This window comes from Rhinoraja longicauda, chromosome 10 (assembly GCF_053455715.1).
Source record: "Rhinoraja longicauda isolate Sanriku21f chromosome 10, sRhiLon1.1, whole genome shotgun sequence".
Taxonomy (NCBI): domain Eukaryota; kingdom Metazoa; phylum Chordata; class Chondrichthyes; order Rajiformes; family Arhynchobatidae; genus Rhinoraja; species Rhinoraja longicauda.
Window position 1 is genome coordinate 16256727 of NC_135962.1, and position 16216 is coordinate 16272942.

The 16216-nt window shown below is 41.5% G+C and overlaps 1 protein-coding gene across 2 annotated transcripts in view; it reads left to right on the top strand.

Annotated features, from left to right (window-relative positions):
• LOC144597615 (deubiquitinase DESI2) overlaps window positions 1-16216 on the top strand; it is a 105122-nt gene that overhangs the window by 54018 nt on the left and 34888 nt on the right. Inside the window, exon 1 of one of the 2 annotated variants that reach the window (XM_078407124.1) lies at window positions 10531-10582. The exons of the other annotated variant lie outside the window; for it this stretch is intronic. Within the exon in view, the coding sequence (XP_078263250.1) occupies window positions 10553-10582 (30 nt within the window). The 5' untranslated portion in view covers window positions 10531-10552. Of the gene's footprint in view, window positions 1-10530; window positions 10583-16216 lie in introns of those variants that run through there. 2 annotated transcript variants of the gene reach the window in all.

The following is a 16216-nucleotide window of genomic DNA, read 5'->3' on the forward strand; positions in this document are numbered from 1 at the left end:
TATGCAATGGTGGCACTAGGCATATCTACAAAACTGCGACGTGCAGTTTGAAATAAAATGAAATAAATCAGGAAGAATTTGAATAAGATGAAGGAAAACATGAATTGGACTTTAAAGTAGGACAGAATCAAGAATGTTTTATTGTCATGTGTCACTTTAGGGCTAAAGGTATCCCTAAAAGGGGTATGGGGAGAGGGCAGGAACGGGGTACTGATTGAGAATGATCAGCCATGATCACTTTGAATGGTGGTGCTGAATCGAAGGGCTGAATGGCCTATTCCTGCACCTATTTTTCTATATTTCTATGTCCTGGAATTCTTTTGAAGGCTGTGGAGGCCAAGTCAGTGGATATTTTTAAGACAGAGATAGATTCTTGATTAGTACAGGTGTCAGAGGATATGGGGAGAAGGCAGGAGAATGGGTTTAGGAGGGAGAGATAGATCAGCCTTGATTGAATGGCGGAGTAGACTTGATGGACCGAATGGCCTAATGCTGCTCCTATCACTTATGACTTTATGATTTCCACGTTGTAATGCACAAAATCATTGCATCATTGTGGGTCTCTTTGGGCTATGCATTTCTTCAAGGACCTATGGCTGGACACTCACGGAGCCCATGGATCCTATCTGCACAATACCTGTGTCAATCGCCCAAACATGTCTAACCAACAATGATAATGCTTACACTGCCAAATGTCAAACAGAAATGGCATGTCCCAGCAAGGCAGTGTGTACATATGCAGAACAATAAATAAATGGCTTGATTACTTTTAATCACTTTTCTCTTGTGAGTGAATAGTGCTATTTTGGTTTACAAAGCTTCGTGAAAACTAATTCATCTGTGCAACACTCTTGTATTTTTGACTTGAGAGTCACAATATATATTCAGGAATCAGGTAATCATCTCCTGATGTTCATTACTTTTAATAATAGTGCAAATAGCATAGACTGAATGCGCATCTCATTTCATTCATTATTAAGTAAAAATATGGGTTCTTGATAGTAAGAGCACTTTATCATTGTTATCTTTGATATACTTCAATGGAACCAAATTAATAAAAAACACTTTACTCAATGGAGGAACAGATCCAATTAGCTTAAGTAACACTTGATATGTTAGTGATGCTGGATCCCTGTATTTTCAGCATTTCAAGTGGTACTCTGAGCAGCTTTCATTGTTGACGACAAAGTGGACGTGATGCATGTTTTCTTCTTATGTATTCTGATGGATTATGAAGCAATGCTAATTACTTCACATCTTCCCTCAAAACTGTCACTGAACAATTTGTCTAATTAACTTAATTGTATTACATCATCCAAGAGCGCTTTTGTAAACGGACAGTTAAGATATATTTCCAGCTGCCAGTAATTTTGTGAAGAAAATAGTTGGTGATTATAAGCCATAGACATTCTGCATGAATACAATAATCACATAAACATAACAACCCACATGATAAATGTCCCCTATGCAATATTTCCAAGCTGTTCAAAATGTATTGAATTGGTGATGTCCAAAGGTTTTTCAGTCCTTTTTCGGAATTAGGAATTAATGAACTTCAAAGTACAATAAACCCTCATTATAATGGACCATGGGGGGAGGGGGGAATGCTGTCTGTTATTGCCGGTTGTCCGCCAGAACTGAGTACGGTATTATCATTGTATAAGTAGTAGAAACAAACAACATTCACAATTTGCTGGTTAATACACAAAATGACACAAAGTACTGGAGTAACTCAGCAGGTCAGGCAGCAACTCTGGAGAACATGGATAGGAGACGTTTCGGGTCGAGACCCTTCATCAGACTCTTTCATTGTAAGAGGCAGGGGAGGAGGTGCAAGCCAGGGGTGCTGCAGGCAACTGTTGGTAGGTCCGTGTGCTATAACCGGAATATCTAATAAAGAGGTCCGTTAAAATAAGGGAATACTGTATTTAGCCATTTGAGTGGCTGCCGTTTTAATGGGCCGACTGGATAGTTTCGTTTGGATCATAGATTTAGATTAGGAACAATGGAGTGAGGCTCTTGCAAAACTTAAATCATAGCATAGGTGAATGAACTGCCTCTGTGCTGTAAATTTGATGGAATTGTGTGCAGTGTCCATGGTGTATTGTGCTAACAGCACAGCCTAATGTAGCCTGCTCCAAATTTCATTCAAGTGAAGCAAATGGCACAATTCTCAGGAGACAGTGTTGAACAACTATATAACATGTTCACCAAGATTGACAGGAGAATGTTTTTAAAATTTGGCAGCAGGTCACTGACATATCAGAAAAAGAATGGATGTTTTTGTGCTCCGACTAGGAGATGGAGATTTCATTTCAATGGGGTATTATGCAGCTAAACCTCTGGATCAGATATGTGCGGGATTCAGCTTTGTATTAATACTGCTGCAGTTTGTTGACTTCCTGCAACATTTCTCTCTGGTGGTAAGACCCTGACTTACATATTCAGTTTCATGCTTCTCTTCGGATTGACTGGTTATACCAAATGATGGACATCCACAGCCTATTGGGATGAGCAGCAAATCCTACAGGATGGTGGAAGAGTTTGTGGGGAGGGGTGGATACAAAGTTGGGTAGAAGAATACAGGGAAAGCTGTGCTTATGGGTTCCAGGGCCCCAAACAAAACAACTCCATCTATCTGGCCCTCAACAATCCCATTAAATAATTTACCTTTGATTGGCAAAGGCTTCAGTGGCTATAGGAATGGGAGCTCAATGCACCTTGCACAGCCTAATTCTCCCTGTAAGGCCCTGATCTACATAGTCACACAGTTTCATGGTTCTATTTGGATTGGATTATGAAGCAATTATTGAACGCACTGGCAGGGAATTCTACAAATGAACAAATACAAGACCTGCATCAGCCTTTCAATGAACAATCACCCAGTGCTTTAGTAGACATTAAGGTGGCATGGTGGTGCAACAGTATTGCTGCCTTGTAGCACCAGAGACCAGGGTTTTGATCCTGACTACGGGTGCTGTCTGTACAGAGTTTTGTACGTTATCCCCATGACCTGCGTAGGTTTTCTCTGGGTGCTCGGGCTTCCTCCCACACTCCAAAGACTTGCAGATTTGTAGGCTAATTGGCTTAGTAAAATTGTAAATTATCCCTAGTGTGTGTAAGATAGTGCTAGTGTGTGGGGATTGCTAGTCGGCATGGACTCAGTGGGAAAAGGGCCTGTTTCCATGCTGTAACTCTAAACTAAACTAAACTAAAGTTGCTGCATTACAGCTCCAAAGACATGGGTTCGATCCTAACTAAGGATGCTGTCTATACAGAGTTTGTATGTTCTCTCTATGACCACGTGGGTTTTCACTGGGTTCTCCGGTTTCCTCCCACATTCCAAAAACATGCAGCTTTGTAGGTTGATTAGCTTCTGTACTCATCCTTGGAGTGTAGGATAGAACTAGCATATGGGGTGATTGTTAGTTGGCACTGACTCGATGAGACAAAGAGGCTGTTTCCATGCTATATCTCTAAACTAAATGTGTCAGATGGCACAAGGGGCAAGCACAAGTCCTCTGTTCCATCCCTCATCACTCCTGTTTCGGTCCATTTCCACCCTTCACTCCTTGAGTCTCACGATGGATTGCAGTATGTTAATTCTGTTAGTCGCCCAACTAGATTGATGTTTTGAGAATAGCAATAGGATGTAATTTTTCTTGACAGGCAGTCTTATCCATCATACAAATAGGGCTATTCAGCAGCTGTTTGACAAATGTGTTGTTCACAGTGATGTAGTATGAAGCTTTCTAGATTAAATAAAATGCCTGTCAACAAAGTTAAGAAAGGAATTCCATTCTAACCTCATTATGACAATGGATTCTGACAGCATAATACCTATTTTATCTTCGTTTTTGCAATATCATATAAAGATCTGTTGACAGTGAAAGACCTAAAATCTTATTTCTTCCTATATCTGGGCTAAAGCTGGTCAATTGAAATGCCCAATAATTTGTGTTCAAAATTTCTCCTCAATCCTACGTGGATTGATTGAGTCCACAGTGTTCACTTTGCCAGGCTGTTTTGTTTGTGATGCAATCAGATCTGTCTGATAAAGTAGAAATATTTAAAACATATTCTGTTCTAGGTCATAATATATTCCGAAAGCCTAGGCAGCTGTCTTCAGATTTATTAAGAATTAAATTAATGTTAAGTGACCAATGTCTCTCCCAAAATTTAATGTGATTATTCAACAGTGGACCAGCAAATGTACATAATTTCAGGCTGTACTGCATGATATTTATATACTGCATATAAATATATTGATATACTACATATATGGATAATATTTCAAACATAACTCTACCATATATTTAATCATAAATAGGGGGCCTTAGACAGCAAATGATAAACCTTAGAAACCTTATCTCGGTACCTCTGCCTACTCAACTGGATTCAAGCTACAATGAATTCTGAATAAATTGTTGTCAGTCTAAAGAAGCAAAGCATTTTAATCATATTGCAATCTAGCTCTCCACCCTATTGCATCAGAAATCAGGATCAGTTCTTTGAAGAAAAAATGTGTAGGAAGGAACTGCAGATGCTGGATTACACAGAAGATAGACACAAAAAGCTGGAGTAACTCAGTGGGACAGGCAGCATCTCTGGAGAAAAGGAACTGGTGATGTTTCGGGTCAAGACCCATCTTCAGACTGAGAGTCAGGGAAGAGGGAAACAAGAGATATGAAAAGGTATATAGAAAAACTGAATAAAAGGTATGCAATAGGACAAGTCAAAGCCAGCAACGATGATCAAGGTGGAGCCCACAATGGTCCATTGCTGGCTGTGGAGAAGATGTTAACTAGTGATACAAACAGTGCAACTCAACTTTAAATACTCAAGAAGAAAAAAACTCCAGAATAATGAAAAAGAGATGAGGATTTGGACAAAATTGGGTAGCTCGACCAAAGAGCGACATGGCATGATTGAATGGCATCTTACTGTGCACTTTCAATGTCTAATCCTGTGAAAGTACATTTGAACAGTGGGGCTTATTTCATGTACTGATGGGGGATGGAAGAGGGTTGTTAATTCTCTGACCATTGGATGTTTCTATGTGGGGAAACTGAAAGGTTTAGGTTGATATAAATTTTGATCAAAGTTATTTTAAATTTGTCTGCTATATCATACAGTTTGGAGATGCACTGAGTCAGACCCCATTCTGACCTGGATATTAACATGTTTCCTTGTTGGTCGTCTACAATCCTTGAACTCCTTGCCAAATAGTACCATCACCAGATAGACACCAATATTGAAAAATATCTTCAACAGCTCACCAGCACCTTCACAATAGCAAAGAAATAGCAAATTATCAGGCGCAATGGTAAAGTTGCTGTCTTACAGCACCAGAGTCCCGGGTTCGATCCTGACTACAAACTGTACAGAGTTTGTACGTTCTCCCCGTGACCACGTGGGTTTTCTTCGGGTGCTCCAGTTTCCTCCTACACTCCAAAGACATACAGGTTTGTAGGTTACTTGGCTTTGGTAAAAATTGTAAATTGTCCCTAGTGTGTAGGATAGTGTTAGTGTACAGGGTGATCGCTGGTTGGCGTGGACTCGGTGGGCCAAAAGGCCTGTTTCTGTGCTGTATCTCTAAATTAAACTAAACTAAATATCAGTTTTACTTGTAATGTCCACGTTCAGAAAATGAGTTTTACAAGTCAAATTGTATCGAGAAAGTTCTAAGGACAAACTAACAATGATGTCCAATGAAAATTCATCTAAAGAATAATATTGGTGTTTGACTTTATTTTTCGCATTATGGACTAATTCTAATTGAATTATTGCTGCTTTGTTCGTTAATGGAGATAAAAAATAACAACTGATCATTAATGTTCATTTAACCAATAGTTAATTGCAACCTTTTGTTGTGTGCTAGATTTAATTCTGACTTCCTCGTAGGACTATAGTGGAGAAGATTCAATCTTCCAGCAACAGGTGTAATTACACCTCAGTAGTTTCGTGCTGAATGTCAGAAGAATTCTATCTCATTAAGAGACGATTAATTTTCTTGAAAATGTTTCTCATTGAAGAGTAATTAATAAAGCTGAACTTTTTACAACCTAATGTCAGCCCTGTGTGGGATAAGAGAATCACACTGACAATATCATGAATGTTAATGAGTCGGTCTCAATTAGTATTCTTGGCAGATCGGCGAACGCTGGATTTGTGCCATCTCTGTCTTTTGATTATATATCGTTTGTGATACAGCGGCTTACATCCACTATTTGTCCAGAAGAAGTGAAGGTTTAATATTTATTTTGTTATTTGTCAGCTACTCTCTCGTGTTCAGTTGTCATGAGTGGTGCAATTTGACAGGATAAAGCACACACATGTGCAAAAGGTCAAAGTGTGTAAGAAAGGTAAGGAGTGGAATAATGTATGGCAAGATAACAAGGATGACATTAAGAAAACTATTCTAAGTACAGTAATGAACGAAAATAATACAATTGGGAATGCAGAGGAGAATGTAATCGGGAAGGCAAATTAATAGTTATGCAAAATTCTTCCATGTTAGGTATTTACCACAATAGTATGCTCACTGGTATCCTTTGCAACCTATTTACACTCAAGCAAATCTCATAATTATTTCAGACTGTCAGGTTTAAATTTTATTTTGATGAGAAACCACGTATAAGCTCAGATATATTGTCATCCCCTGTACTTTTTAATGAAACTACTCATTCTTGTAGCTTTGACACTTGCACAGAGAGCATTAGAATTTGTGAGATAGGTTATTAATGATGGCCATTCGAAAGGGACAGTAGAGACAGATTAAAGAGATAATTACACTTCTTTTTGGAAACTGATGCGACAGAGAAATAGTATGACTCGATAAGGCCTGCTGAGAACAATCAAGGAGGTTTACCTTCTGTGACCAAAGAATGCTGCCATAGCCAACACTAATTTCACTACCAAAAGTAACATACGTGTTATTTACAAGTGATATTTTTGCTTCATGTCATCCGGCAGTGTTACTGGGACCTCTCATATAAGGGTTTCTCACCTCTAGGTTAGCCTGGTAATCACGACTGGCTATGCAAAGGCTTTCTTTTGACTTTGGCAGAATCAATCACTTGCATGGAATTCAAGCAAGCCTGAACTGAATCAAGGTTGGCGGAACATTGAAATCTATTGCCGTGTCTTTTTTTTTGTTGCACTCCTTCATTGATACTCATTTCTTTAAAGGTGCGATCTGCATGCATCAATAGTAATTCAATGAGACGGAAATTCATTCTCAATTGCTGACACTAAAAAGAGTGTATTACAGGAGATACTCAGCAGGTCAGACTAAGGGGTCATTGACCTGGAACATAACTTTGTTTCATCATCCTTGGATGCTGCCTGACTTGCTGAGGGTTTGCAGCATTTTCTCGTACTAGTTCAGCTTTCCAGCCTCAGTAATTTCTTTTTATTTTCACAATATATTCTAGATTACAACTTACAAAATTCAGAATTTCAGAAACTGAGTCCGATATGCAGCTGCTACCAACCTTTACATCTGTGCTACAGCCCAACATGATTTTCTCCCCAGAGGCCTCGCTGCATACATTTTCAACCAATCGTTTCCTTATCGGGACTCCTTACTTCCCTATTTGCTCAGAATTACTTCCAATCAACTATTGGGTTGCATCACCACTTGGTTTGTGAACAGCACATTGGCGAAGCGGTAGGGTTGCTGACTTACAGCACCAGAGACCTGGGTACAATCCTGACTATGGGTGCTGTCTACACAGAGTTTGTACGTTCTATGTGTGACCATGTGGGTTTTGTTCGGGTGCACCTTTTTCATCTCGCATTCCAAAGACATGCGGGTTTGTGGGTTCTCTAAATTGTCCCTATCATCTGCATCTCTAAACTAAATTGAACTAAACTAAACTAAACTAAACTAAAGATAGGCACAAAATGCTGGAGTCACTCAGCGGGAGAAAAGGAATAGGTGACGTTTCAGTTTGAGACCCTTCTTCAGACCGAGATTCGGGAGAGGGAAACTAGAGGTATGAAAAGGTACAGAACAAATCAGAGTCGGCATCAATGACTCAGGAAAGGTGGAGCCCACAATGGTCCATTGTTGGCTGTGGATGAGGTGATAACAAAGGCATATGAACAGTGGAACTATCAAGATGACAAGGGTGGGGGAGAGATGGAGAGAGGGGGAATGTAAGGGTTATTTGAAACTGACTAAGCACTGCTCAAAATCACAAGAAATTGCAGAGGGTTGTGGATGTAGTCCAGGGATGGGCATCACACACCAGAATGAATGGCTTTCAATAGTGGAGCAGCAGGAATTAGAAGAATTGCAGAGATGTTACCTATTGAGTAATTTAGAAAGTGTACTCCAGCATTTTGTGAGTAATTTAGAAAGCTCACAAGGTATTAAGAATGTAAGAATGGGAATTTTAAAACAAACCTATCAATGGACCATGATTATTATGGGTCAGTGAAGCTGGGCAGTTTGCATTTGGGTCTTGTTGTGGTTGTAGAGATTGGATCAGTTCAGCCAAACTGAGCAGCATGAATGGTGGGAGACTGTGGGAGGGATGAGATGGTCAGATTTGGGATGAACAAAGACTAATGTCCTGATTTCAGCAGCTGATAAGCTAGAATATGGAACGAGATGAATAATATTCCCAAATACTCAAAGGGGAATGAAGATAATTTAATTTTGCATGCTGAGCCATCATGATGTGGAAGCAAATTCAGTATTAACTTCCAACAGGAATTCAATAATATTAAATTAAGGCTCCATCTGTTCTCCCAGATGGAGTATGTTGTAATGATATCATAGGGGGTTAATTTATTTGATGGGTATCAAGTGGACTGGACTGTTTAGTTTAGTTTAGTTTAGAGACACAGCTTGGAAACAGGCCCTTCGACCCACCGAGTCCGCACCTACCAGTGATCCCCGCACATTAACAGTATCCTGCACGTACTAGGGACAATTTTACATTATACCATCCAATTAGCCTACAAACCTGTATGTCTTTGTAGTGTGGGAGGAAACCGAAGATCTCGGAGTAAACCCACGTGGTTCATGGGGAGAACGTACAAACTCCGTACAGACACTCACTCGTAGCCAGGATTGAACCCAGGTCTCTGGCACTACACCGCCGTGCCGCCCCCAACTGTTGGTTGTTGATCAGGGGGATTGATTTCAAACCCCACCACAGCCACTGGTAAATTTAAATACAAGTAATGAGATAAAGCGGTGGACACAGTGAATATGAAATGCCGTATTGTTGTAAAACCCCAATGATTTACTCATGCCATTCAGGGAAAGAAACTGCCCTTCTTGGCCTGGCCTCCGTGTGAAGCAACATAGCACTCCTGCAGCAATATAGAACACTCTAATGTTCACAAGTTATAGGAGTAGAATTAGGCCATTTGGCCCACCGAGTCTACGCCGCCATTCAATCATGGCTGATCTCTGCCTCCTAATCCCATTTTCCTGCCTTCTCCCTATAACCCTTGACACCCGTTCTAATCAAGAATTTGTTTATCTCTGCCTTAAAAATATCCACTGACTTGCCCCTCCACAGCTCCTCTGAAATGGCTGAGCAAGTGATTTGGTTGAGGGGCGATCACAGATGAACATCTCAAGAATGAAGTATAACCCCAAAGAAACCATTCCCCGCCACCATTCCCCAACTTTCTCTGTTACATTGGCGACTGCCTCCACTAAACTTCCACATTATTCTCAAATTCACTTCGATTATAGCTGACACCTTTCTCCCCGTCTTGATCTCTCTGTCTCCATCATAAGGGACAGACTATCGACTAATGTCTCCTAAAATCCCACTAGAAATAGACACAAAGTGCTGGAGTAACTCAGCGGGTTAGGCAGCATCTCTGGAGAAAAAGAATGGATGACATTTTGGGTCAGGAAGCTTCTACTTTAGGAGTTTACTCCGGGTGCGAGACTCCCACAGCTACTTTGACTACACCTCCTTCCACCATGCCCCTTGTAAGGACTCCATCCATCCCTTACTCTTGATTTCTCGGTCTCCATTTCATCTGCTCCCAAGACAGGGCTTTCCACTCTCGGACATCTTTTTTCAGTAAACATGGTTTCACTCCCGTAGTTGTGGAAGGAGCCCTCGCCCGTGACGTGCCTCCTCTGTATTCCGCAGTTCTGTTCACGTATCCTCCCGTCCCAGACGAAACAGGGGTAGAGTTCTCCTGGTCCTCACCTTTTACCCCACCAACCACCACATCCATGCCTAATCCCCTGTCTTTCCAAAGGGCTTGACTGTCTGCTTGGGTGCTACATAAATGGAGGTCTTTCTTCTGCGGAGCTATATATTTTTTGATCCATGCGAGGCAACTGATGCCGGGTTTTAATTGTGTTCACACCATCAGTGGAAGCTGTTTCCTAAAATAAAACATGAGTTTATCTCTTAAGTAAGCAGGGATATCCCATCTATTTGATTTATGGATCAGGCCGAGCAGAGTGAAAAGCTGTGCGTTTCTGATAGTGGGCCTGACGGAGTAATTATTAATACTGACATTTATTGTATCTCACAGACACACAGGAAGGAGCAGCATACTGATGAGCTGGACGCACAGAGGCTTTTTCAAGGTTAGGCTACACATAAGCTAACATGATGTTGATTGACTACACTAAAGAACATGTCAGATTTTGACTATGCTGAGAATTTGAAAGAAAAAGCAGCTTGTTGCATTTTCTTCTCTTCTCTCTGCTCAGATTCACCTTGGCAGTAGGTTCGATAACAGGTATTTAATCAATTATGTTGATTAAAATAGCTCAACTTTCCTTTAAGGTAAAGCATTTCTTTCATCTCCGACCCACACCTGACACTTGGACACATAACCCCAAATGTTCCTGGTCTTTTCACACAGAGGGAGTAGGAAGGAACTGCAGATACTTGTTTACACCGAAGATAGACACAAAATGCTGGAGTAACTCAGTGGGACAGGTAGCAATTCATGGACACATTTTGATCATTTATAATTTAATGGCAAATCAGTATCTGTGACCAATATCTCACTTTAGCAATCCTCCCTTGTAAAATTTAAATAAATAGATTTAATCTGTCTATTACAATGCTCCACTTGAGAACACAAGAGAACGTAATCTACACTGGAATTTAGAAGGATGAGAGTGGATCTTATTGAAACATATAAGATTATTAAGGGATTGGACATGCTAGAGGCAGGAAACATGTTCCCAATGTTGGGGGAGTCCAGAACCAGGGGCCACAGTTTAAGAATAAGGGGTAGACCATTTAGAACGGAGATGAGGAAAATCTTTTTCACTCAGAGAGTTGTAAATCTGTGGAATTCTCTGCCTCAGAAGGCAGTGGAGGCCAATTCTCCGGATGCTTACAAGAGAGAGTTTGATAGAGCTCTTAATGATAGCGGAGTCAGGGAATATGGGGAGATGGCAGGAACATGGTACTGATTGTGGATGATCAGCCATGATCACATTGAATGGCGATGCTGGTTCAAAGGGCCGAATGGCCTACTCCTGTACCTATTGTCTATTGTCCATTGTCTATTGTCTATAAAGAAGATGTACGATGTGCTTGCCTGCATTGGTCGAGGCATTGAATATACGAGTCAGGAAATCATGTTGTAGCTTTATAAAACTTTGGTCAGGCCACATTTGGACTATTATATGCAGTTTTGCTCACCATGGTACGGGAAGAATGAGGAGGCATAGGGAGAGTGAAAAAGAAGTTTATTAAAATGCTGCCTAGGTTAGAGGGTACGAGCTATAGGAAGAGGTTGGACAAACTTGGATAGTTTCCTCTAGAACATCAGAAGTTGAGAGGAGACCTGCTAGAAATATGTGAAATTATGAGGGGCGTAGATGAGCTAGCCAATCAGAACCTCTTTCCCAGGGTGGAAATATTAAACCGTGGAGGGTAAAGGTGTAAGGTCAATTGGGAAAATTTAATGGAGCAAAATACAAAGTGCTGGAAGAACTCAGCAGGTCAGGCAGCATCTGTGGAGGGAATAGCCATTATGAGGATGTTTCGGAACGAGATCCTTCTTCAGACTCCCAGGTCCAGATCCGAAATGTTGGCTGTCCATTCCCACCACAGCTGCTGTCTGACTCATTTAGTTCCTCCAGCATTTAGTTTCTCGCTCAGGATTCCAGCATCTGCAGTTTCTTGTGTCTCTCAAGTGTAAAGGAAATGTGCCGGGCAAATTTTTTATGCAGAGTGCCTTGGGTGCCTGGAATACCCTGCCGAGGATGGTGGGGGAAACAGATGCAAATGTGGCGCCTCAGAGACTTTTAAATGGGCACGTGGATATGCAGAGAATGAAGCGACAGGTATCAGTGTAAGAATAGTGAAAGGCTTGGATAGAGTGGATGTGGAGAGGATGTTTTCACAAGTGGGAGAGTCTAGGACTAGAAGTCATAGCCTCAGAATTAAAGATAGATTCTTGATTCGTACAGGTGTCAGAGGTTATGGGGAGAAGGCAGGAGAACGGGGTTAGGAGGAGAGATAGATCAGCCATGATTGAATGACGGAGTAGACTTGATGGGCCGAATGGCCTAATTCTACTCATATCACTTATGACCTTATGACCTAGTGCAAATCAGAGGGGTTTTGTTTTTGGCATCATGTTCAGCACAGACAATGTAAGCCAAAGGGCCTGCTCCTGTGCTGCACCTAGAACTATGTTGCACTGTTCTAGGCAGACATACATGGGACCTTATACAGCCCATGTATATATCTAACATTCACACCAGATTCAGAAAAAATGAGGCTGTTATACAAACAATGGCCATGGATTTACGGGTTACACAGGCTGCAATTCATTCAACTGCATGCGACTACACTTGGAATACTATGTTTGGCCATGCTCCCAGCCCAGCCCGTGTATAATCAGCCCTGCTAGGCATGTTTATGCTGCTTCTCTCGGATATATGCCAGTGATATCACAAGAGACAGATAAAATCCGAGTGAAATATTGTCCCATGGACTTTTATTCACCACTGAAGTGATTTCATTGAGTCAGTCAATTTGCAATATTCTCCTTCTGGGGGTATAAAATCCAGCAGGCTGAACAAACTAGAAATAATTTATTGTGGAGCTGAGCTGGTTAGAGAACTGGTGCCTGAGCCTGGAGAGGTGGATCAGGGCGTTCCATCTGCGAACAGTACTATTCCCCCCCCCACCCCCCACCACCTTCTTCTTCTGTTACATTCCTCCCTCTAGCTTCACAAATCACAGCTCTTCAGCCCTGTCTCACACCTTCTGCTTTTATATCTGGGCTTCTTTCCAACAATCTTACTATCAAAAGTTCAATGATTCAATGATACTTTATTGTCACGTGTAACAAGGTGCACTACAATGATTTGTTTTGCATGCAACCCAGTAAAATCACACAGCAGACCTTACCTCAGCAGTACGCAAGAGTTGACACATTTCTGGGGCTGACAAAGTTACCAAAGTTCACCGATCCCCGCGTGTCAGCATCCACCTGCCAGGCTTTGTCCAGTTGCTCCCCTCTTCCAGCCTTTTTCTCCCCCCCCCCCCACCCTTCATAAGTTCATAGGTCATAGGAGCAGAATTAGACCTCCAAGTCCTCGTGGGCCAGCGATCACCCCGATTCAATCTGATTCAGACAGTCTCAGAGAGAAGTGTCGGAAAACATCAAAGCCACGGAGGAGGATTTCAGTTGCAGTGCAGATTTTACCAACAGAGCGGGGGTGGGGGGTAATGGACATTTAAGGTTTAGCAATATGAGGTAAGATTTGACTTTGAAGTAAAAACATCTGCAAATGCTTTGTAAGTAAAAACATCTGCAAATGAGTTAGACAGAGCTCTAGGGACTAGTGGAATCAAGGAATATGGGGAGAAGGCAGGCACAGGTTACTGATTGTGGATGATCAACCATGATCACAATGAATGGCAGTGCTGGTTCGAAGGGCCAAAAGGACTCCTCCTGCACCTATTTTCTATGTTTCTATGTTTCTTTGCTAGAAATCAGAAATAATGCTGGAAACACTCAGCAAGTCAGGCAGCATGTCTCGAATTGGAAATAGAGCTATTACTCGAAGGCAGACATTTCCAGCATTTTCTGTTTTTATTTAAGATCTGGCCTTTTTGCTTGCAAACAATCAGAATGAGATATTTGTCAATTGTTGCGACAGGAAGCTGCAGCAGCCAAGTTTTCCTTTCTGCAGAAGATTATGATACGTATCAGTTGCTATAATTGCCTTCAAACCAAGATGAATAACCATAAATTAGAATGTACAACAGAGAACCTGATTGCAATTTTTTTTCATTACTTTACAATGAGATAAAACATAAGTCCGAGAAAACAATGAATAAAAAAAATCTGCTTTGCAAATACGCTGAGTACTTACCAACCCTCAGATGTGCTAAATCACTTGCTTAGATTTTGCCTGAATGGAAAGTTGTTTTTATCTTCATTGCCTAGTAATTAAAATAAACCGTGATAGGTTGAGAATGTAACAGTGAGTGAGTTTGAGATTAATTCACCAATAAAATCACTGACATGGAAAAACCATATAGAAATCCGAGTCAATAAATACTCTGGACTTTACTCCCAGCTCCCTAAGGCAATGAAGCAAGCTCTGGCAAACCCTGATGCATTACTAAGTGTGCATCCACATACAACTTAGTTTCCTTCCAATTGTAGCTTAAACAAGGCTGGGAGCAACCACTTGAATGCACTGCGTCTGTCTCAAAGCCATATCACTCCATTTCTGCCATAAATCTATTTGTCACTCTGAAATCCGTCATCGGTCAGGAGCATTGAATGCATGCTCTGCTCCACTCCACTGAAGTCAAAGGCGCTGAATCTCGAAAGTTGAATAAAATGCATGGCCACAGCAATACTGTGCATTCAGCACTGCTGACTGTAAATGAAATTCCTGACAATACTCCCATAACAGTCGTAGACTCATAGACTCATACAACATGGAAACTGGCCCTTCGGCCCAACTTCCCCACACCATCCAAAATGCCCCATTTACACTAGTCCCACCTGCCTGCATTTGGCCCTTTAAACCTATTCTATCCATGTATCTGTCCAAATGCCTTTTAAACGTTGTGATAGTGCCTGCCACAACTATCTCCTCCAGCAGCTCATTCCATATACCCACCACCCTTTGTGTAAAAAAAGTTGCCCCACAGATTCTTGTTTAATCTTTCCCCCTTCACCTTAAACCTATGTCCTCTGGTTCTTGATTCCTCTACTCTGGGGAAAAGACATTTATCCTATAATATCCTCTACCGATCTTATACACCTCTATAAGATCACCCCTTATCCTTCTGCACTCCAAGGAATAAAGTCCTAGACTACTCAACCTCTCCCTATAGCTCGAGTCCTGGCAACATCCTTCTAAATCTTCTCTGCACCCTTTCCATCTTAACAACATCTTTCCTTTAATAGACACAAGGTGCTGGAGTAACTCAGCGTCTTGGGCAGCATCTCTGGTGAAAAAGGATGGGTGACTGAAACTGAATACAATACTCTAAATGTAGAAACAAGGAACTGCAGATGCTGGTTTATACCAAAGACAGACACCAAGTACTGGAGTAACTCAGCAGGTCAGAGAGCATCTCTGGAGGAAAAGGATTGGTAATGTTTCAGGGTGCCAACCCAAAACGTCACACCGTCTGTACGGAGTTTGTACGTTCCCCCCGTAACCTTCGTGGGTTTTCCCCGAGATCTTCGGTTTCCTCCCACACTCCAAAGACGTACAGGTATGTAGGTTAATTGGCTGGGCAAATGTAAAAATTGTCCCTGGTGGGTGTAGGATATGTTAGTGTGCGGGGATTGCTGGGCGGCGCGGACCCGGTGGGCCGAAAGGCCTGTTTCCACGCTGTATCTTGAAAAAACCCCATCCTTTTTCTGCAGATTTGCTCCCTGACCCGCTGATTTAATCTCGTACTTTGTGTCTTTCTTGTACAATACTCTAAATGTGGCCTCACCAATGTCCTGTACAACTGTAACATGACAACTTCTACACTACTGACTGTCAATGAAATTCCCAGCAGTACTCCCATAACTTCCATCCCCTCCGACTGATCTACAAACTCTCCGAGTTTATGTTAATATTGATGAAATCTGCAATCCAGTTTGCTAACTCCCTTGAAGATATCAAGCACCTCATTCAGATTTTCATTGGTTCTTTTTTTCCCAGTCAACATCATTATTTCCCCTAATGTTCTTCTTAGCTCAGGCACCCCATGCAATTCATCAA